General features: G+C 33.3%; 1 protein-coding gene across 1 annotated transcript in view; it reads right to left on the reverse strand.

The window, feature by feature from the left end:
* LOC121727564 overlaps positions 1 to 25,368 on the reverse strand; it is a 186,466-nt gene that overhangs the window by 53,951 nt on the left and 107,147 nt on the right. Inside the window, exon 24 of the mRNA XM_042115452.1 lies at positions 25,016 to 25,106. Coding sequence (XP_041971386.1) covers positions 25,016 to 25,106 — 91 coding nt within the window. The remainder of the gene's footprint in view (positions 1 to 25,015; positions 25,107 to 25,368) is intronic.

Consider the following 25,368-nt stretch of genomic DNA (forward strand, 5'->3'; position numbering starts at 1 on the left):
TACATTAATTTATCAGATGTTCCACGTTCTGATCAAATTATGTCATATTATACATGTACAGCGTACACGCTACGAGAATTACGCTATATTTTACCTGCTAGTACAGATAATAATAAAGATTTTTGCGAATACACTTTTGACAACCACAGTACGTATCCTAGACTTTTTAGCCCGGCCACACATTGTCCGAAATTTCTGATCTGAAACAGTTGAACGTCCGCGCTGTCTCCTACATTTTGTACTGAGCCGAGTGAGCTCGAACTCGCCAGAAGGATATTTCGGATAGTGTGAGGGGTGGCGGTCCGGCGAAATTCAACTGTTTCTGATCAGAATTCGGACAATGTGCGGCCGGGCTTAAGCACGTTATGCTACACGCTATGTGCTCGGTGCTACGCGCTTCGTTCTACGTGCTACGTGCTACGCATGTTTGTCGCCTACAATATTGTAATAATATTAATGTTAATATTGCAAAACGTAGAATTGTACAGTGTAAAACAGTACATTAAAACAGTGTATAATAATTAATAATTCAACACATTAAAAATGTTAAACGCAAAAGAGTTATTCAACTCTAGAGCGAGATTTCTTTGACGGAGTTGCGTTTAATTTACATTGTGACAAATTGTTGCATTTTACAAGAACATGAAAATGCGCATAATATTATATCAGACTTGCTAATTGTTATTATATACATACAAAAATATATATTACAACTGTGTCATAACATACTAGGTTTTGAACAAAAATTATTTATGTTTTATTTTTCATTGAATTTGATTTAAAACGATTGGGACGGTTTAAAAGATGATGTCCATATTTTAAAGTAGACTATAACTGGAAAGGACAAAACTACATCTATATATATAAAACTCAAAGGTGACGGACTGATTGACATAGTCATATATCAACGCACAGCCCAAACCACTAGACGGAACGGGCTGAAATTTAGCATGCAGGTAGATGTTATAACGTAGGCATCCGCTAAGAAAGGATTTTGATAAATTCCAACCCCAAGGGGTTCAAATAGGGGATGAAAGTTTGTATATAATAATACTTCTTAACGCGAGCGAAGCCGCGGGCAAAAGCTCGTTTAATATAATTTTATGTCAGAAATAGTCATGCCCACCACGAATTATGTCATACTTTAAGAATAGGATCAATTAATTAGTTATTATCGAAAGTTTAACGCGATTCGCAACAGGAAAAAATAAAATTTAATGCTCACTAACGAATTGTTTTTATATTATATCGTATATTTTATAGTGGTTATTTATTGTTATATTATTAGCTTAACATGAATATAAATACTTAATTTTCGAGCTTGAAGATTATGTTGGTCGTTTAAGCCACTTATGCTCCGTTTGTAACGTTTTTGACAGAAGTATATACCTAAATTATGTTTGCTAGCGCTTTTCAATGGCTTATGTCGAAACATTAACCACGCAATCAGCGTCGCCGTTGAATATATAACTTATAACATCCTGTCAAAGACCCTCAAAAAACGGGCATAAGTAATACCAAAACTCTACTAATAATAATAAACCCCACACCGGTTTCGGTAACGGTGGCCAGTTCCATTGAAACTAGGCCAGTTACCAGACCCCACGACACCCGAGTCAAGATCCACGTTCTGAACCACTGGACCGCAGAGACTCTACTACTAAGTACATGAACACACATTCTGTACTATTGATTCCAAGTATTATTTCAATACGAATTCAATGTTTACATTCAATTAATTGGAGATATCCAACTTGAGTACTTACTTTTGTTCCAATACCCCTCAGGAATGAAAAGGGGTGAACCCCTTCAGGGGTGGTACTCGAGTCGTAATATGGGATGTTGACCGAATTTGCAAGTTGTCGATGTCGCTCAAAAAATGTGGAATATTTAATTTTCCACATGCCGATAGTAGTGTGTCAAGTGGGCATTACAGTCAAGCCCGCTGGCCCAGATATCGATGAGAATTTAATCAAAGAAACAAAGAATATACTGATTTTTAATGACCGTAGAATAAAATAAAGACATTATTTATTAGTAGGCGTTGGAAGGGAGAATGCCTCAAATTAATGTTTGGCAAACACCAAAGAGCTTTCGAATTTACGTCTTAAAATATTTATCTTATCTGTATTTAATTTATAGAAATTTAAAAAAAGTACACAACTTTTTCTATATCTTAATTTTCAGAACTGATTTTTATACTTAATTAATTATTTTATAACATATCTTGTGGCTAACAAATCATAAATTAGAACAAAATCTACTTAAAGACAGAAAAGCAAAACGTTACATTCAGCCTAAAAATATTAATGTTCAGAGCAATGTTCACCATTTAGGTTATTAATTAAAATTTATAGTAGCAAGTTTACTTGCAAGTCAGCACCAGGTCGGTAAACTTCTAACGTGTATACGATACTCTAAAGGTGGCTTTCGGATCTTTGCCGCGAGCGACCGCGACCGACGAAAATTCAAACGAAATGCCACTTTATGACATAGGCGATAGGTTTCATTTTACTCTACCAACTAGCTTTTACGCCGCCGCCGGCGGCAGCGTGGGTCGCCGTCAAAATGTCAGTAGAAAATGACACTTATATTCTATGTCATAAAGTAGCATTTTATTTGAATTTTCACCGGTCGCGGTCGCTCGCGGCAAAGATCCGAAAGCCACCTTAAGGGTTGATTCAGACCGCAACGCGACGCGTAGATATGCATTTCTAAATTTGTATGGATTTGACAGATTTCAATTGCGTCAGACGTCTTGCGAATCTGTCAAACCCATACTAATTTAGAAATGCATCTATGCGTCACGTCGCGGTCTGAATCAACCCACTAGATAGTCATCAAATTTTAACTTATTTGGAAACTAGAACATACATGCTATAAATATTATATTCTTCAAAGCTGACGCCTCCGTGGTCCAGAGGCTTAGAGCGTGGCTTTTGATTCGGAGGTCGTGGGTTCACTTTAAGTTTAGTTAGAACAATGCAGGCTAATCACCTGCTTCAAGAATGAGAGCCATGCGTTAGATGGGGAGGTAAAAAACCGCGCGGTTTTGCGCCTGACTTCTTACTAGTTGCGTCAGTCTTCCATCTTACTGACTTACAAGAGAAAAGAAAGAAATAATACAATCGTACACTGCGCTCACATTAGGGCATTATACAATCCCTTTTGTAGCTAGTTTAATCCTTCGATCGTGGATTCTTGGAAATCTATTAATATTCTATTGTGTCTCACTCACCGGTGGGACTTAGCTTATGGGACTTGATGGGTTAAGTAACCAAAATAGGAGTGGGAGGCATTATTTATAATATGCTACAATCCGATAGTCAACGATTACTAAGGGAGGAAGGGCCGCCTTTGTCACCGGCCAACCTTCACGTCTTCCCAGAAGTGAGGGCGATCGTTAATATTGTAGTCTTAACTGCTTTACGTGTCAGTTCCGAGAATGAAAGCAACGAAGTATTAATTGATAGAGAATATTAAAATTCATTTTAAAACTTATCCTAATTCCTAGTACTTAAAGCTGAATATTCTGGTACTGTAATTTAAGCGCTTTTATGCACATCTGAGTTATCTACGTAAAGAAGGTTATGATACAAAAACTTACAGCTATTTGCGAACGACCGGGCTATAATGCAAATATTGAATAAATAATAATTTGTTAATATGATGTAGATAGACGACATAAATTTATGTCGTCTATCTACAGATTATCTAAGCTGAAAATAGAATGTATCTTTAAACAAAGTTCTTTTTCTCTCTTTCTTATGCTAGATTGTTTGAAACATCGTAAACGATTACCAGGACGATCAAACCAGTTCATTCTAGGGTGATCGTTACCGATCTATCGGTATAGATAAACATGAGGACATATAACAGATGTTAATATAACTTATTATAACCGGAGTTCAGCCTCCAGGACCCCTATCATTAACTTTGTCAAAACCTGAGCTAATCCGTGCAGGTATGTAAACAGTTGTAAAGTGAGTGGTTCTGTTTCGGTATCATTTGCACTTTTACTTCTGAATGGTTTTAACCTGTAATATTTGTCTCTGAACTGGATTAAGAAATGTCAAACACGAACGTCAAATTTGACTAACGGAATTGTTTTTTTTTTAGGAATTGAAATGGCTTAGCCATAACGACTAACGGAAAAATTGTAAATCAAGATGAAAATATAGTTTAAAAAAAGATTGATATTTTTTATTATAAAATATACTATTTTCTAATATATAACGTGGTCAATGTAGGAATAGTTACTTTTGCACCGATTTATTGTATTTAAAGGTAATTATTATAAATGTGTAAATGGTTTTATTTATATTTTTTGGTATTTTATAAGCCCTTTATGAAAACACTGAGAAAATAACACTCCTTCATGTTTATATTATCACAAGCATGGCGATCTAGAGGAGAAAGAATTCTCTGACATTGGCAACTAACTGAGTCGGCAATTAAAAAAGAGAAGAAGAAGGAGACAAAAAAAAAAGATAATTAGATATTGTTATTAAGTTTATAGAGATTATGTTTTAAGCAAGAAATTGATAAGTTTATTATATCCTATACCTATTTGATACCTACGCTAAATAATCTACCATGAAAAAGTCTTAGAAATGCATCAAACTTGTGGATTACAATTACATGCATTACAACAGAGTTGATGTCATGAGTTGAACATAGTTTGTTGAACTTGAACTCATTCTTGAACACCTACGTTTTTTTGAGCTTTCAAATAGGTATTATTGTAACATAAACAGGCAATTTATAAGTTTAATAATCCCCTTTTCGTGCCTTGTAAGGCATTTTACATTATTAGTACTGTGTACGCTGAACCAAATATTTTTCAGGATAAAGGATGATTGCTAACACTGAGATACTATAAGTACTACATTTTATAATAAAGAATTGCAAGTGTAATGATGACGAAGTCCTAGGAAGATAATATATATTCACTCAAAAGCTTTAATTAAAAGAAATTTAATAAATACTCGTTTTTAAATGTTTTTTCATTTATTTTCTCACTTAAATATACCTACCTTAGATACATATTCATACACAGCTTTCATCAATAGGTACTACATTTGTCTTAAACCTTATTATCAACCTAGTATCAGATAGGCAAGTGTTAAATCTCTTTTATATTATACTTATAAAAATATTTATACAGCGGAAATCTTAAACAAGGTCTTGTCACTTAAAATCAAAGAAGATGAATCAAATATCCCTTGTGTAAATATTAATTTATTATTATTAAAGGAGTTCAAATACCAACTTTTGATGAAAGATAAAAACAATATTATAATTTCAGACTTTTATTTGGCAAACCAATAACAATTAGAAACTGCATTGCAAGTTGCAACTATGGGAAATTGCCTGGGATATCTCAGACAGAGAGCGGTCAAGGGTTTTGTGTTCTTTGTGTTGTATTATGTTGTAGAATGCCTCCCGTGTGAGTATCTCTATATACTCACACAGGAGGAGTTCTGAATGTGTCAGAATTGCTCCTCAGTCACACACTGACTGCTCCAACGCAAATGCTTCAACGCGTGACCACTCTGTCTGATAGGTCCCTAAAACGACCACATCTTTTTAAAATGTATAATACATGAGGACTTACTAAAGTCCTTATTACATTAAAATTTAAAATGTATTTTAAATTTTAATGTAATAATATAAAACTAATATTATTATTATTGAGGTACAAAAGAATTTTTGGTAATAATAATATAAGTTCCAATGAAAATATTATGTTTTATGAACAATAAGTATGTTTGTTTTGCAATTTTTGTTATGTCTTTTTGGAAAAAGTACTATAAGTAATGTAGGATTATATTTTTGAGTTTTAGTGACTATTCCCATTATATATTATATCATATTGTAGTCAAGAGAAGTTATAAATGAAAAAGTGCATATGAGAATTTAGCTAATTTGGATTTTATATTATCAATGATTTAACTTTTCTAGTAGTTTAGGTGTATGTGTGTGTGTCAATATTTATTCGTGAATATACATGAATCTAAAGTTTCAAAGGTTGTGTTCTCAAAATTCTTGTTATTGAGAAAGTAATACCTTTGAATTTACCTCTTTGGTGCAGCGTTTATCATGCATGGTTTACAAGGAAATAGTTTGTGAAATAACACAAAGACCTACTGCAATCAAAAGATTGTACGAAATGCTCCTAAGATAGGTTCCTAAGAAGTACATAGTAAGTCCTCATGTATTTTAAGTTTTAATTTAATATAAAACTAATACTTATTATTATTATTGAGGTAAGTACAAAAGTATTTTTGGTAATACATAATAATATATGTTCCTATGATAATATTATGTTTTATGAACAATAAGTTCCATATGTTTGTTATGCAATTCTTATTAAGTAAGTCTTTTTTGGAAAAGTACTATAATGTAGGTTTTTGTTTTTGAGTAAAATTTAGTGATTTACACTATTCCCATCATATAATACCATATTGTAGTCAAGAGAAGAAGTTATACTTAAATGAAAAAGTGCTCATATGAGAATTTAGCTAATTGGGATTCTATGATATTATCAATTATTTAACTTTTCTAGAAGTTTAGGTGTGTCAATGTTTATCCGGAGCATGTTATACATACATCTAAAGTTTAAAAGGTTGTGTTCTGAAAATTCTTGTTAAAAGTAAGTAATATTGAATTTACCTCTTTGGTGCAGTGTTTATCATGCATATACCAATAATACTTCAGATTTACAAGGAAATAGTTTGTGAAATAACACAAAAACCTACAATGCAACTATAAGATTGTACCTGTAGGTTTTTGGTGAAAATTCATACTTGTTTTACAGTAAGTAATTATACACAACACTTGTGTTCCTTATACCTTGTATGTGTTTCTTGTGTACTAAATCAATGCAGTCTTAGCTCATCGCACAAATGCAAACCTTATTGTTGACTAGACATATAGGTATACTACACCTCACTTATGTTATTATTCTGAAACCTCACTAACACTAAATGGATTACTAAGGTCTCTACGTTTCTTATGTATCACTTCGTGATTAACTTGAGAATACCTACTTAATCGTTTTCCAAAAATTTGGACACTTCGAATGTTTAGTTTTTTGGTTTTAATAACGAATTATTTTCACTAAAATATATGCTATAGACTAAAATATAACTTATTAAGTAACTAACCAACTAAATAGCAATATAATTTAAGACTAAAAAGTATGTAATATAAATAAATAAAATTACTAAAATGTAAACTATTCAGTAAAAGCTACTCGTTGGTTGGTGTTTATTGAATTGCTGTATTTGACGTAAAAGCAAGCGAGCTTATGTCAGAAGTGTTGTCATGATTCGAAATTATTACTCAGTTAACAATGGAGAAGTGAGTTTTGTGTCACGTGACCACTGACTGGCTGGAAAATAGAGGTCATGGTACCAAAATGCGAGCCAGTCAGTATTCTGGCTGGCTTTAAGAGCTCATGATAGAGGGGCAGGTGAAATGTGGCTCCCACGGCGCGCGACCCACATACGACTTTATCAGCTGATTGCTCGTATTAGTTTGATTAGATATCTATACGATTCTGTAGTTAATGTAGCTTCGATATAGTTCCGATGCAGTTTTTTTGTATCATGAGACTAACGACCAAATGGGTCACCCGATGGTATGGATTGATGGTACTACCGTCGCCTATGGACACTCGCAACATCAGAAGAGTTGCGAGTGTCACTACACACCTATGTGAAGTTAGCAACCGAGTTCAAGGTAAATGATTTTTATATATGTCATTCGATTGTACCCGGATTGTACCCGATTGTACCGCAATTAAAATCGTTTGTACCTCAATAGGGTAGAAATGGGGGGGGTGGTAAAATTTGCTTAGCAACCGACATAAAGATACCGGAATTTCAATGATGCCATCTGGAAGAGTATCGTTTGTACCGGATTGTACCAGTTTTTAAAGTTAATTTTTTTTTTGATTTTACGAAAAAAAAAACAAAAAAATTTTTTCCCCTAAAAATAAGGCTTTGTATGGAGTAGAATGAAAGAAAGTATATAAAGCAGTTCAAATGTGTAAAAGAAGTTATTTTTTGAGGTAGATTCGTTCGGTCTTGACGAATTTTCCAATATCTTACTATAAAAGTCGGAGTTATATTTTGTAGTTTTTTTGTCGTTTGTACCTCGCCAAAACAGAAAGATTATAAAAGAAGATACTATTCACTTTAAATTCACACAAAATTTTTTGAGACAACAACGACAGAAATTCGATCGGTCTTGACGAATTTTCGAATAACTTACTATAAAACTCGGAGTCAAATTTTGCAACTTTTGTCGTTTGTACCTCGCCAAAACAGAAAAATTATTAAAGAAGATACTATTCACTTCATATTTACACAAAAAAAATTGAGGTACAAACGATTTTTCATATAGTAACAACGTCAGAGATTCGATCGGTCTTGACGAATTTTCGAATATCTTACTATAAAACTCGGAGTCATATTTTGCAACTTTTATCGTTTGTACCTCGCCAAAGCCGAAAGATTATAAAAGAAGATACTATTCACTTCATATTTACACAAAAAAATTTGAGGTACAAACGATTTTTCATATAGTAACAACGTCAGAGATTCGATCGGTATTGACGAATTTTCGAATATCTTACTATAAAACTCGGAGTAAAATTTTGCAACTTTTATCGTTTGTACCTCGCCAAAACTGAAAGATTATAAAAGAAGATACAATTCACTTCATATTTACACAAAAAAATTTGAGGTACAAACGATTTTTCATATAGTAACAACGTCAGAGATTCGATCGGTCTTGACGAATTTTCGAATATCTTACTATAAAACTCGGAGTCAAATTTTGCAACTTTTGTCGTTTATACCTCGCCAAAACAGAAAAATTATTAAAGAAGATACTATTCACTTCAAATTTACACAAAAAAATTTGAGGTACAAACGATTTTTCATATAGTAACAACGTCAGAGATTCGATCGGTCGTGACGAATTTTCGAATATCTTACTATAAAACTCGGAGTCATATTTTGCAACTTTTATCGTTTGTACCTCGCCAAAACCGAAAGATTATAAAAGAAGATACTATTCACTTCATATTTACACAAAAAAATTTGAGGTACAAACGATTTTTCATATAGTAACAACGTCAGAGATTCGATCGGTCGTGACGAATTTTCGAATATCTTACTATAAAACTCGGAGTCATATTTTGCAACTTTTATCGTTTGTACCTCGCCAAAACCGAAAGATTATAAAAGAAGATACTATTCACTTCATATTTACACAAAAAAATTTGAGGTACAAACGATTTTTCATATAGTAACAACGTCAGAGATTCGATCGGTCGTGACGAATTTTCGAATATCTTACTATAAAACTCGGAGTCATATTTTGCAACTTTTATCGTTTGTACCTCGCCAAAACCGAAAGATTATAAAAGAAGATACTATTCACTTCATATTTACACAAAAAAATTTGAGGTACAAACGATTTTTCATATAGTAACAACGTTAGAGATTCAATCGGTCTTGACGAATTTTCGAATATCTTACTTTAAAACTCGGAGTCATATTTTGCAACTTTTATCGTTTGTACCTCGCCAAAACCAAAAGATTATAAAAGAAGATACTATTCACTTCATATTTACATAAAAAAATTTGAGGTACAAACGATTTTTCATATAGTAACAACGTCAGAGATTCGATCGGTATTGACGAATTTTCGAATATCTTACTATAAAACTCGGAGTCAAATTTTGCAACTTTTATCGTTTGTACCTCGCCAAAACTGAAAGATTATAAAAGAAGATACTATTCACTTCATATTTACACGAAAAAATTTGAGGTACAAACGATTTTTCATATAGTAACAACGTCAGAGATTCGATCGGTCTTGACGAATTTTCGAATATCTTACTATAAAACTCGGAGTCAAATTTTGCAACTTTTGTCGTTTATACCTCGCCAAAACAGAAAAATTATTAAAGAAGATACTATTCACTTCATATTTACACAAAAAAATTTGAGGTACAAACGATTTTTCATATAGTAACAACGTCAGAGATTCGATCGGTCTTGACGAATTTTCGAATATCTTACTTTAAAACTCGGAGTCATATTTTGCAACTTTTATCGTTTGTACCTCGCCAAAACCGAAAGATTATAAAAGAAGATACTATTCACTTCATATTTACACAAAAAAAATTGAGGTACAAACGATTTTTCATATAGTAACAACGTCAGAGATTCGATCGGTCTTGACGAATTTTCGAATATCTTACTATAAAACTCGGAGTCAAATTTTGCAACTTTTGTCGTTTGTACCTCGCCAAAACCGAAAGATTATAAAAGAAAATACTATTCACTTCATATTTACACAAAAAAATTTGAGGTACAAAAGATTTTTCATATAGTAACAACGTTAGAGATTCAATCGGTCTTGACGAATTTTCGAATATCTTACTTTAAAACTCGGAGTCATATTTTGCAACTTTTATCGTTTGTACCTCGCCAAAACCGAAAGATTATAAAAGAAGATACTATTCACTTCATATTTACACAAAAAAATTTGAGGTACAAACTATTTTTCATATAGTAACAACGTCAGAGATTCGATCGGTCGTGACGAATTTTCGAATATCTTACTATAAAACTCGGAGTCATATTTTGCAACTTTTATCGTTTGTACCTCGCCAAAACCGAAAGATTATAAAAGAAGATACTATTCACTTCATATTAACACAAAAAAAATTGAGGTACAAACGATTTTTCATATAGTAACAACGTTAGAGATTCAATCGGTACAAACGATAAAAGTTGCAAAATTTGACTCCGAGTTTTACAGTAAGATATTCGAAAATTCGTCAAGACCGATCGAATCTCTGACGTTGTAACTATATGAAAAATCGTTTGTACCTCAAAATTTTTTGTGTAAATATGAAGTGAATAGAATTTTCTTTTATATTCTTTCGGTTTTCGCCAGGTACAAACGATAGAAGTTGCAAAATTTAACTCTTAGTTTTATAGTAAGATATTAGAAAATTCGTCAAGACCGATCGAATCTCTGACGTTGTTACTATATGAAAAATCGTTTGTACCTCAAATTTTTTGTGTAAATATGAAGTGAATAGTATCTTCTTTTATAATCTTTCGGTTTTGGCGGGGTACAAACGATAAAAGTTGCAAAATATGACTCCGAGTTTTATAGTAAGATGTTCGAAAATTCGTCACGACCAATCGAATCTCTGACGTTGTTACTATATGTAAAATCGTTTGCACCTCAAAATTTTTTATATAAATATTAAGTGAATAATATCTTCTTTTGTAATCTTTCGGTTTTGGCGAGGTACAAACGATAAGAGTTGCAAAATTTGACTCCGAGTTTTATAGTAAGATATTCGAAAATTCTTCAAGACCGATCGAATCTCTGACGTTGTTACTATATGAAAAATCGTTTGTACCTCAAAATTTTTTGTGTAAATATGAAGTGAATAGAATTTTCTTTTATATTCTTTCGGTTTTCGCCAGGTACAAACGATAGAAGTTGCAAAATTTAACTCTTAGTTTTATAGTAAGATATTAGAAAATTCGTCAAGACCGATCGAATCTCTGACGTTGTTACTATATGAAAAATCGTTTGTACCTCAAATTTTTTTGTGTAAATATGAAGTGAATAGTATCTTCTTTTATAATCTTTCGGTTTTGGCAAGGTACAAACGATAAAAGTTGCAAAATATGACTCTGAGTTTTATAGTAAGATAATCGAAAATTCGTCAAGACCGATTGAATCTCTAACGTTGTTACTATATGAAAAATCGTTTGTACCTCAAATTTTTTTGTGTAAATATGAAGTGAATAGTATCTTCTTTTATAATCTTTCAGTTTTGGCGAGGTACAAACGATAAAAGTTGCAAAATATGACTCCGAGTTTTAAAGTAAGATATTCGAAAATTCGTCAAGACCGATTGAATCTCTAACGTTGTTACTATATGAAAAATCGTTTGTACCTCAAATTTTTTGTGTAAATATGAAGTGAATAGTATCTTCTTTTATAATCTTTCGGTTTTGGCGAGGTACAAACGATAAAAGTTGCAAAATATGACTCCGAGTTTTATAGTAAGATATTCGAAAATTCGTCACGACCGATCGAATCTCTGACGTTGTTACTATATGAAAAATCGTTTGTACCTCAAATTTTTTTGTGTAAATATGAAGTGAATAGTATCTTATTTTATAATCTTTCGGTTTTGGCGAGGCACAAACGACAAAAGTTGCAAAATTTGACTCCGAGTTTTATAGTAAGATATTCGAAAATTCGTCAAGACCGATTGAATCTCTAACGTTGTTACTATATGAAAAATCGTTTGTACCTCAAATTTTTTTGTTTAAATATGAAGTGAATAGTATCTTCTTTTATAATCTTTCGGTTTTGGCGAGGTACAAACGATAAAAGTTGCAAAATATGACTCCGAGTTTTATAGTAAGATATTCGAAAATTCGTCACGACCGATCGAATCTCTGACGTTGTTACTATATGAAAAATCGTTTGTACCTCAAATTTTTTTGTGTAAATATGAAGTGAATTGTATCTTCTTTTATAATCTTTCGGTTTTGGCGAGGTACAAACGATAAAAGTTGCAAAATATGACTCCGAGTTTTAAAGTAAGATATTCGAAAATTCGTCAAGACCGATTGAATCTCTAACGTTGTTACTATATGAAAAATCGTTTGTACCTCAAATTTTTTTGTGTAAATATGAAGTGAATAGTATCTTCTTTTATAATCTTTCGGTTTTGGCGAGGTACAAACGATAAAAGTTGCAAAATATGACTCCGAGTTTTATAGTAAGATATTCGAAAATTCGTCACGACCGATCGAATCTCTGACGTTGTTACTATATGAAAAATCGTTTGTACCTCAAATTTTTTTGTGTAAATATGAAGTGAATAGTATTTTCTTTTATAATCTTTCGGTTTTGGCGAGGCACAAACGACAAAAGTTGCAAAATTTGACTCCGAGTTTTATAGTAAGATATTCGAAAATTCGTCAAGACCGATCGAATCTCTGACGTTGTTACTATATGAAAAATCGTTTGTACCTCAATTTTTTTTGTGTAAATATGAAGTGAATAGTATTTTCTTTTATAATCTTTCGGTTTTGGCAAGGTACAAACGATAAAAGTTGCAAAATATGACTCTGAGTTTTATAGTAAGATAATCGAAAATTCGTCAAGACCGATTGAATCTCTAACGTTGTTACTATATGAAAAATCGTTTGTACCTCAAATTTTTTTGTGTAAATATGAAGTGAATAGTATCTTCTTTTATAATCTTTCGGTTTTGGCGAGGTACAAACGATAAAAGTTGCAAAATATGACTCCGAGTTTTATAGTAAGATATTCGAAAATTCGTCACGACCGATCGAATCTCTGACGTTGTTACTATATGAAAAATCGTTTGTACCTCAAATTTTTTTGTGTAAATATGAAGTGAATAGTATCTTCTTTTATAATCTTTCGGTTTTGGCGAGGTACAAACGATAAAAGTTGCAAAATATGACTCCGAGTTTTAAAGTAAGATATTCGAAAATTCGTCAAGACCGATTGAATCTCTAACGTTGTTACTATATGAAAAATCGTTTGTACCTCAAATTTTTTTGTGTAAATTTGAAGTGAATAGTATCTTCTTTAATAATTTTTCTGTTTTGGCGAGGTATAAACGACAAAAGTTGCAAAATTTGACTCCGAGTTTTATAGTAAGATATTCGAAAATTCGTCAAGACCGATCGAATCTCTGACGTTGTTACTATATGAAAAATCGTTTGTACCTCAAATTTTTTGTGTAAATATGAAGTGAATTGTATCTTCTTTTATAATCTTTCAGTTTTGGCGAGGTACAAACGATAAAAGTTGCAAAATTTTACTCCGAGTTTTATAGTAAGATATTCGAAAATTCGTCAATACCGATCGAATCTCTGACGTTGTTACTATATGAAAAATCGTTTGTACCTCAAATTTTTTTGTGTAAATATGAAGTGAATAGTATCTTCTTTTATAATCTTTCGGCTTTGGCGAGGTACAAACGATAAAAGTTGCAAAATATGACTCCGAGTTTTATAGTAAGATATTCGAAAATTCGTCACGACCGATCGAATCTCTGACGTTGTTACTATATGAAAAATCGTTTGTACCTCAAATTTTTTTGTGTAAATATGAAGTGAATAGTATCTTCTTTAATACTTTTTCTGTATTGGCGAGGTACAAACGACAAAAGTTGCAAAATTTGACTCCGAGTTTTATAGTAAGATATTCGAAAATTCGTCAAGACCGATCGAATTTCTGTCGTTGTTGTCTCAAAAAATTTTGTGTGAATTTAAAGTGAATAGTATCTTCTTTTATAATCTTTCTGTTTTGGCGAGGTACAAACGACAAAAAAACTGCAAAATATAACTCCGACTTTTATAGTAAGATATTGGAAAATTCGTCAAGACCGAACGAATCTACCTCAAAAAATAACTTCTTTTACACATTTGAACTGCTTTATATACTTTCTTTCATTCTACTCCATACAAAGCCTTATTTTTAGGGAAAAAAATTTTTTTGTTTTTTTTTTCGTAAAATCAAAAAAAAATTAACTTTAAAAACGGGTACAATCCGGTACAAACGATACTCTTCCAGATGGCATCATTGAAATTCCGGTATCTTTATGTCGGTTGCTAAGCAAATTTTACCACCCCCCCCCATTTCTACCCTATTGAGGTACAAACGATTTTAATTGCGGTACAATCGGGTACAATCCGGGTACAATCGAATGACATATATAAAAATCATTTACCTTGAACTCGGTTGCTAACTTCACATAGGTTCACTACACTACAAATTATAATATTCTCATAAACTCCAAAAGTCGGTCGTTGGACATTATTTCTATTGTAGAGCGTATAATATTTTGATAATTTGTAAAAATTCAAATCGATTCGAAATGATTAATATTTGATTTATATTGCAAAATTAAGGTACAAAGAGTACTTTTTTTTAGGTTGGAGAAAAATTGTATATACTAGGCCACGGCTAAGTCATGCGGTTATAATGTCCATTTCACATAAACTTATGCCAAAGAAATTTCGAGTTTTGAAGCCAAAAGTATGCCAATTATGGCATTTTGTATGTGAAAGCTGTTTATTGAACGTTTTAAAGCAACATATAACTTAACTATTACAATTGCGGTACAAGATGCGCCAATGAACTAATTTAATTAAAAGCTTTTATAATATAATTTGCAATGTATGTATAATGTAAATTCAGGTGTATGTTAATGCAGGTGGAATATTTGAACTCAATTCTGAACCGATCGGGCTGAATTTTTAAATTATTTTGGTTTTATACATAAATGTATGAGTTTTGTAAAAGCTTATACAGTTAATATGAATATTTTATTTTATGAGAAAGAACTTGTGACGGGACTCGGGACAGCCAGTTATTAAAAGTTTAAAGTGGCGGAAACATAATATCAGCTGCCCGTATGGTAACGATATTTCTAGCGAGATCGATACGATGCTATCTGAATCCTGATGTTTACCAACACCATTAACCATAACACCCACTGATAACATTATAATATACGTCTTGTTTGGCGACTTCACCTGTCTTAATTAAAAAAATAAAATTGTAACTCGACTACGCAAAAAGCCTTGTTATAAAGAGTATTAGGAACTTATAAACACAATTTAATTTATTTACTAGAACTTTATATAACTTTCCTCCTAGTTTATAAATACATTCCCTGGACTTCCACCAATACTTTAAGACTAACATTTGCCAAATCGATTAAGCCGTTCTCGGTTTTAGCGAGACTATCAAAATTCATTTATTATAAAATATTATATAGAACATCGGATCATACACAAAATCGGATCAGTTTAGTAGCTACAATAGAAAACACACATACATAGTTTGCAATCATAACCTTGCAGCTTAGTAATTAACTAGAGCTATGACTAAAAGATGTAACAATTGTCCATTTATTACAGTGACAGCAATTACTGAGGATACTTTAAGAGAAAGCTCTAAATAGTATGTTGTCCCTATCTCTATTTGGAAGGAAGACAAATACATCTTCATAATATTATAGAATCTACTATAGCTATAATAATACTCCCCACACCGGTTTCGGTGACGGTGGCCGGTTTCATTGAAACCAGACCAGGTACGCAGGAGTAATTTTATAGTGCCCAAGTGTGTGCGCAGTACACAAGAGCACTCTCTATTCCTTTTACTCTCATAACCCAGTGGGACGGAAGACCGACACGACTGGCGAGAGATCAGGCGCAGGACCGACTTTTTACATGCCCATCCGACGCATGGATCATCTTACTTGTCAGACAATCAGGTGATCAGCCTGCATTGTCCTAGCCAAACTTGGAAATAACATGTTTCCAACGCGGGATTCGAACCCACGACCTCCGGAGTCGAGAGCGACGCTCTAACCACTAGACCACGGAGGCGTCACTATAGCTATACTATAGCTATGGCGAATGTCTTAAGACATAATATTATGTCTGCTTTGTAAAATAATATTATATTAGAAACGTAGTTTACAAAATATACTACACTAGCTGTTGCCCGCGACTTCGTCCGCGTCAACATAGTATAATAACAAAGATGGATATTCCGCAAACAAATATGAAAAAAGTAAAATATAACCTCCTCCTTTTTGGAAGTCGGTTAAAAAGTAGCCTAAGTTACACCTCATTACATCAGCTATCTACCAAAAAAAGTCCCGGCAAAATGGCTCCAGCCGTTTCAGAGATTAGCCGGAACAAACAGACAGACAGACATACAGACAAAATTTGTAAAAAATGTTGTTTTAGTGTCTGTACCCTATATACATTCATATGTATTTAGTAAACAACGGTCCTTTCAATATTACAAACAGACACTCCAATTTTATTTATATGTATAGATGTATAGATAAACTGTTATGATACCGAGAGCCGACGAAATGTTCGGTGACCTTTAAGGTGACGCCGCGTTAAAGTAAAAAACCGTGTTGGATATGTTTGATCCGTGTGATTGCTTGTTTTCTATGAGACGCCGACCCGGCCTCTCATAGAAAACAAGCAATGGAACAACAAAAAATGGAAAGGGCGTAGCGACAACAGGGTTTTTGTAGCGTAATTTAAAAACCATAAATACATTTTCATATAAGCTATGGGCAAATTAAAGTTTATGCTTGAACCAATTTATGTACAAATTTTGGAAGCTTAAATCACTCTCCTCGGTTGGCAAAATAGGAATCCCCTTTTTTACAGAGATCTTTTTGATTGATTATTCTGTGTTATAAAAGTTGACCTATCGTGTTATGCTATGGGTAATTCAAAGACAAAGACATGATGAATACTGACAATGAACTTTAATTTCTTAGCTTTAGTCATTGCTGAGAAAAATCGACATCGCCACAGCCAAATTATCAAGGCGTCGCCTTAAGTTTTGAAATGAAAAATTGTATTTTTGTTTGTTTTCCTTTCATCTCGGCATATCAAGGAGTTTATAAATCGATCGTTATTAATCAATGTTAAAAGGCTGAACAAAACATTTTTATATATTTTATAATCCACGTCAGTAAAAACACAAACCCGCCAAGTGCGAGTTGGACTCGACCATGAAGGGTTCCGCAACAGCAATAAGGTTTATTTTTATGAAATTAAAAGGTTTTGTGATTTATTTTTATATCTCAGTTGATGTAATGAATGTTAATTTAAGGTTTGAAGACGTATAAAAAACTACTTGTTAGGTCTCGTTCGAACCGATTTTCGTTGGTAGTTTTTATAGTAATGAACATCATATATTTTTTTAGACTTATCATGACCCTACTTTAAAAGTAAGAGGGGAGGGGGGGGGACTGACACATTTTACCACTTTGGAAGAGTCTCTCTCGCAAACTGTTCAGGTTAGAAAAAAATGATAGAACAAACCTCTATATGTTTTTTGAAGACCTATCCATAGACGCCTCACATGCGTAGATTAGATGAATATTTTTTTTGTTACAGTTGTAAAATTTTAGGGGTCCCCATACGGGGACCCTAAAATTTTTTAATAATTTATCTATTTTTGTATCAAAATCTTAATGCGGTTCACAGACTACATCTACTTACCAAGTTTCAATAGTATAGCTCTTATAGTTTGGAGAAAAGTGGCTGTGACATACGGGCGGACAGACAGACAGACAGACAGACATGACGAATCTATAAGGGTTCCTTTTTTGCCATTTGGCTACGGGACCCTAAAAAGCCAAGGACTTACCTACAGTAAAAATCTGCCTCTACAGCGTACTGACAAAAAATATATAATAATAAAATATAAGAACTGGAAAACTGAGCTAATAAATTGTAATTTATTGTGAAAACATATCTAAAATTATTTTTATTGTAAACTAGCTGTCCCGGTGAACTTCGTGTCACTTAAAAACCTTCCCTGGACTTCTACGAATATTTTAAGACTAAAATTAGCCCAATCCGTCCAGCCGTTCTCGAGTTTTGCGCTTAGCAACACATTCAACGACTCATTTTTATATTATAGATATAAAAATTAATCTCTATTCTATATCAAGCCTATGCCAAGCGGCTGAAGTAGACAATGGGAACCGAAATATTAGACAACTTCTATTGAAGGATTCTGTAGGATTTTGCCCTGGTTATGAATGTCGCGGGGAAACAGATGAAAATAAATATAATATTTAAATATATACATACATTATGATCCCTTAAGTTAAACACAATTGCATAAAAGTTGTATATTGCTTCTGCAAGGGTTGTAGGGCGGGCCCTACGTCAAGCCATATTATTCTGTAGGGCGGGACTCGGGAGGTCCCACAGGAAATTAAAAATACTTATCTTGTTAATAAATGACTCGCAAGCCCTTGTTTGTTTAACATAGAGCGTACTGTACATTGTACTTAGAAACATACTGCCGCACTCGGAGTCATGTAGTGAAGATTAAACTTCAATAAGATCAATTTAATGAAGAGTTTGACGGATAATGTATGGGGTTTATGTCAAAGTCTTCATTTAATAATTAATTACAGTTAAGTAATGAATATTCGTCTCTGAGTGCGGCGTCTCGAAAATTCTTTTTTTCCTATTAAATATTGCAAAATGACTACCTAGCCTGAATTTAATTTTAAGTAATTTTAATTACCTACTTCAGTAGGTAAAGTCCAGTGGTAAAGTCCAATTAACCAGTCTCCATTTAAAATTTAACGCTGACACTGCGTTTTCCGAACCGCTCGATTTGCACCGTCATCTCTATCGGAGAATTAAAAGTTATTTGTACTACTGTCGTTATCGAGTAGATGAAGAACGTGTTCCTGTATTGTAACCAGCGTCCTGGCCGGCACCGCTTTACAGATTTGATTGCCTACCGAGAAGTTAAATTGCACAGGCCAGCATACTTTGAGCTAGGTGCTCAAAGAAACGCGATCACATAATTTAATACATTTTAATTTCTAGAGTAGATGTTATATTAATAATGTATGTTTTTACTTTTAGACAAAAAGTTAATTACAAAAATATACCAAGGTTTGGTTTTGAGGTAGCGTAAATATTAAGTTGGTAATTTTTACTGTCTGTCTCTAAAATAAACAATTTTAAATACTTATATGTACTTTATTTTTATTTTAAAGTTTTTTTATAACTTGTATACTTACTTAAACGTTTCTTGGTAATTTTAAATTAGATTTTCGTAATTTGCTAACATTGTTATAGTATCGGCAATCGGTTGTAAAACGGTTAGAGCAGATCATACAATTTATTGTCCGTTTGATAAAAGCCAGACCACCGGAACGGGGATTGGCTGTAAACTAAGCGAAAATACACACGATTTCGCGAAGAATAGCACAATTTATAGAATAACATAATCTACAGCATATAAATTATACACATTATGTGGTAGTTAACCAAAGAAAAATCACTTTTGCGTAGGGCAAACAATTCCGACTTATTCAGGTACAAACTTAAGATGTGATACAATTTTTTATCCTAAAGTTTTTGCATACACTGTTTTATATACTTTTTTTTAAATAATTTTATGGTACAGGTAAAATACGACTCGGCAGTCGGCTTAAAAAGATTAACTCGTTTTGTTTAAGTACCAATATTTTTTTCGTGACACGTTTTATTTTTTATTGACACAATAAATATTCCCGGCACTCAAACTGAACACATCTGGCTGAATTCACTAGCCCAGTCATTATCATAAAAAAAAAACACGCGCGGATATATTTAAATTTTAAATTTCGAACTCGGAACTTCGCGCGTCACGGCGACCGCATGCGGATATTTCTACCGCGACACTGAAAATCCGAGCACGTGTGGAAAATATCTCCGCTTCCAGTCCAAAAAGACGCATCTCGCGGTTCACGCTATCCGTTTATAAACACGGGCCGTAAAGTCGAAATTCCTAAAGCAGAAATTCGGGAAAATGAAGCTGCCGAATAACACGATAACGCAATTTGAACCTTTAGACAACAATAGAAACTCCGCTCGGAAATAATCGGAAGTGTTCGGCAATCATTTGAGCTTTAGCTTGCAAATAATAAATATTGTGTATAATTTGAGAGCTAAATATAGTCGGGGGACATTGTACTCTATCGCGAGGTCGGAGGGTGTATAATGTGTTGTGCGATTAGACATTTACATAACAAGAAGTCATATTTGCGAAGCTGTAACACGAAAATATTATCAAGTAATGGCGGGTAAATATTTGCAGTTACAAGGTTACATGAATATAATGTTATAAATCACAATACTAAATGATTTGGTGTCATTTTAGGAAACGTAGAGTATATTCAATGTACTTCATTGATAACATAATATTATTTGGACGCTGTTAAGCATTCGTGTACTAATCCACACAAAAATTACGTATTGAGTTATTTTGGGTTAGGACACTAATGCTTAACAGCGACCATTTATGTTTTTCGAAAATGTAGGTGTACTCATTAAGTAAAGTATTTTGATATCGTTGGGTGTACTTTGTAAAATGTTAAATGTAGCTATGATTTAAGCAACAAGTAACAACTGAAATAAATATTATGCAGCAACATGGTAAAGCGATCTGATAATAATGATGTAAAGCATTTAAAAACAAAAATTTAAAATTTCCAAAAAATATTCCGTATTTTTTAAGATCGTTCCTGCCGCGTGTGCATCAAGTGGAATTTTACCGTATGATGTGCCAATTTTATAAACGCTCTTATAAAAAATAAAAATAGTTTTTAAGGAGTTTTTATTTTAAGTAAAAAGTATACTAATACACTTGGTATACACTAAATAAGTATAAGAAAAACATTTTTTTTCTTATACTTATTAGTGTATATTTTGCCAGTTCCAGTAGTTTCCAAAGAGAATGTCATATACTACGTAACAGTAGTTTCAATTTCTGAATCGTGAAATTCTGTGTAGTGCACAAACACTCAGCGGCAGAAAAACGACCAACAACCTATCCCGATCAGGAATTTTTCAGGATTATTACGATAAATATATTATTATTTATGATTACAATATATTAATATTATTTTATTCAATTACAATAAACTATTAAGAATAAGATATTGTAAATTGTAATCATCCTGAAAAATTCCTGACCGGTTAGAGACTAGGCTCTCTAGAATATTCTTGTCGCGTAATTTGGGTAGAATCAATATCAAAGTAAACAGCGCAACAATGGCCAGTTGTTTCGCATTAAATATGTATATTGTTCATGTACAATCGACGTTTCTATTCGTGGGCCGGCCCACGTGGCCGATATATTATTTATTGAACGAGTAACAAATACCTCGGCTTCCAAACTCACAGTGAGCGGTTTTGAAACCGAACAGGTGTAAACTGTCTTCCCTATTAATTTGTTGTGGCAGGGGACGAAATGATATGACAAACACAAGCTAATCTACTAATAATCGGCTAAGTGCGAGTTGGACTCGCGCACGTAGGGTTTCGTAACATTGTAGAGCCAAAATTAGGCCAAAAATTGTATTTTTTGTATGGTAGCCTACTTATTTTTTGTTATATTTTAATATTATTATTAAATATTCTAGTACACATAAAGCTAAGGATTTTGAGAAAGAATCAAGTACCTACCTGTTGCCATTATTGATATAGAGCAAAAAAGGCTAAAAAAGTCACGTTTGTTATAGCCCCCCTTAAATATTAATTTTATTTTGTTTTTAGTATTTGTTGTTATAGCGGCAACAGATATTAATAATCTGTGAAAAATTCAACTCTCTAGCTATTACCGTTCTTGAGTTACAGCCTGGAGACAGACAGACAGACAGACAGAGGGACGGAGAGACGGACAGACAACGAAGTCTTAGTAATAGTTCTTACCCGTTAGGTACGGAACCCTAAAAATTAAAAAGACTCCCGTTATAGTCTTTCGGTCTTTATGGAATAGAAAAGAATAGACAACTTTTTATTAGAATACTCAATATCAACCGAAACAATAATTATTACTAGACCAATGAAACTGTATGTAACAGAGCCATAGTTTACCGTGGTAGAGGTGTACCTATTTACGGAGAATTAAAATTCATTCCAAGCTTTAAGACATCTACCCCTCAGTTCTTACCGCTTTAATGAATACCTAACAATTAGTTCATTTAGCTAAATGTATGACATCACAAACTCATATACTTTATACATGTAACCGGCGGCGTATTAGGCAGTCGTAAAATTAATTAGCACAATTCCTTTGTTGTAAGTAAATTATACTGAATGTTGATTTGCGTCATACAATCACGTCAACAAGAATTATTTTTAAGTGTAATAGAGAGGAGAGAAGAGATTTAGTAAGAATTGTTACGGGATGCCTGTTGAATTGGTGTCTTTAGCTTTACACCGAAATGATTAAATCACGCCATGCTTGACACACCAAAACCAGCTTGAACTTTAAAATAAAAATCCCGTTAAAATAAAACATTGCAAATCTCAAGAATCTCAACCAAGAGTTAGCAAAAAATATAGAGTTGAAAAATAATAGGTCGTGTACTATTTGTGATGTCATTTATCTAAAAGCAGCAACTACACAATTAGATACGATACGGATCACGTTGAGTTTTAAGTGAGTCTACAGTGAAAATGTCATATCTACATGAACATCACATAAAAATTACCCCAACAACGCAAATTTTACTCGAAAAAATTACGTGTTTTATTTAAATGCGATTTTTTATTCTACAGTTTTATAACTATCGCACTTCAATCAGTAGGAAGCTTGTCCAGACGTCGGATAAATATATCCAAACTCCTTGGAGGTCAATGTTGCCATTTCCCCGCTCGGAATAGAACATTCCGCACGATAATTAGTTTACACTCGCTGACGACGACGGATTTATAGACAAATTCAACTTCTAGAAGTTTCTAGGTTATTGTGTGTGAGCTAGAATTAGAAGCCATTGTCTCTAAGGAATTGCCACATTTGCCAGTGCTCTGTGGAGTGCAGTCCTTCCACAAAGGTCGAGGTGGAGGAATAGGAAGAGGGGGAGAGAAACTGTATTTTGTCGTCAAGGACAGGGTGAATTTGATTGCGTTTTAGGGCTTTGCAGAATGAAAACTCTTCTGAATATATAACTGTCTGTCGCAGCGATTTTTCGAAAATGAAAAGAATAGCTCTTTCTTCCAAAACGTTTCAGTGTCTTATTTAGCACCTTTTTATATATGAAACAGAAGTTTTGTTAAGTAGAACAATAAAAAAAAACAAACTAGAAAAACTAAACAAATTAGATTCCTTTTTTGCACAAAGTGTAAAGTAAAATTTATTCATGGTAATTTTCTTGTAAAACCTAGTTCAGAATAAGGAGAATACACAAATGTTAATATAGCGCGTGTATAATATCATGTTGCCCTCGTAGTTTAATATAAAAGTTAAATAATAACTCGGCTCGTACTCTGCACACGTCTTGTCGGAGGGCCGCGTACACCGCCCTGCAAGATAATCACCCTATCTTCTTCTACTCACTTTTCCCTTATAATGACTCAAACTTACAACTCTAAGTCACTCAGAAAACATCACATAATATTATATTAGTACAATTAAAAAATTAATAGTCTATGGTAACATTTTTGTTGCGAGCAAGTGTACATGCAGAATTCTTGGACTTAAAACATTTAGCAGATACCAACCGAGCCTATCGAGTGAAGACTGAAGTTACATTGCACGTTCTACCTTACGTTGTGTGGTCACAACTACCTTACGTTGTACTGCCGTAGTTATTTCTGCTCGTTTGTGCTACTGTGGGATGGGGTTCTTACACTAGCATTAAAAAAATACATCCTGGATACAAAATCAACAAAATAATTCAAGTATTATGTTTACAGAACTTATAGGCACCTAGTACTTACCTTGAGAGGAAAATATTAAAATGTTCCTCTAAATTCTAAAATAACGGTCTGTAAAGTTTTATATAATATCCTTGTCAGCCAGTCAATATGTCATACCTTAAGGTACGCTTATACAGGCAACTAAAATTGCTCAATTCTTTTTAAAGGCAATTCTCAACTATGACGTCACGACTACATCATGCAATTTGCGGCAACAAGCAGCAATATTGCGCAATACAATTGCCTGGAATTTCCAAGCAGATCGAATATCAATTCGTATCTGCGACATTGAGCGATATGAAATATCTGGAGCAATTAGAAGCAATATCGCCGAAATAATTGCCGCAATTTATTGAAATTGATCCATATTGCTCCAATAATTGCTCCAGATCGGTCCATTCGTGTCACCGAGCAATTATTGCTCGTGTAAGCGCATATTTAGGGCTAAGTACTGAATGAAGCAAATGGTCATTCTATACGCAAAATTGCACATCTTTGAAACAGAAAACTTATGCAATAAAACAAAACAAAAACAGGTAAACCAAAATGTAATCATTGGTGTTCCAACAGAAACGCGTAGAAGTAGACATGAAAGAGATAGAAGGAGAAGTTGAGTAGAGTGTAGAGGGTGGGTTTGCACTCACTTGTGGTGTAGCCGAAGTCGTCCTCTTCTTCTGGATCTGCCTCCCTCTCTTCTCTGCTACGCTTGATGGCGCCGGCCGACGCGCGGTCGATCTGAGGAAAAATAATAATGTTTTATAAACACTGTCCCAAAGACTATCTAGGTAAGGTACAGTCACAGAATAAAGAAAAGTGAGAACGAGTCTCTCCCTCTATTTACGTTTCTTTCTTTCTAAACTAAATCTTTCCAGCAACTTTCTTGTGTCGGATTTTGTTTATTGTCCAAGAACCGTATTTTTTTTCGAAATAAAGACTATAACTATATTTTCCTTTCCCGGGCTCACATCATAATAATATTATAATATTTAACACCCTT

The sequence above is a fragment of the Aricia agestis genome, chromosome 6 (assembly GCF_905147365.1).
Source record: "Aricia agestis chromosome 6, ilAriAges1.1, whole genome shotgun sequence".
Classification (NCBI taxonomy): Eukaryota; Metazoa; Arthropoda; class Insecta; order Lepidoptera; family Lycaenidae; genus Aricia; species Aricia agestis.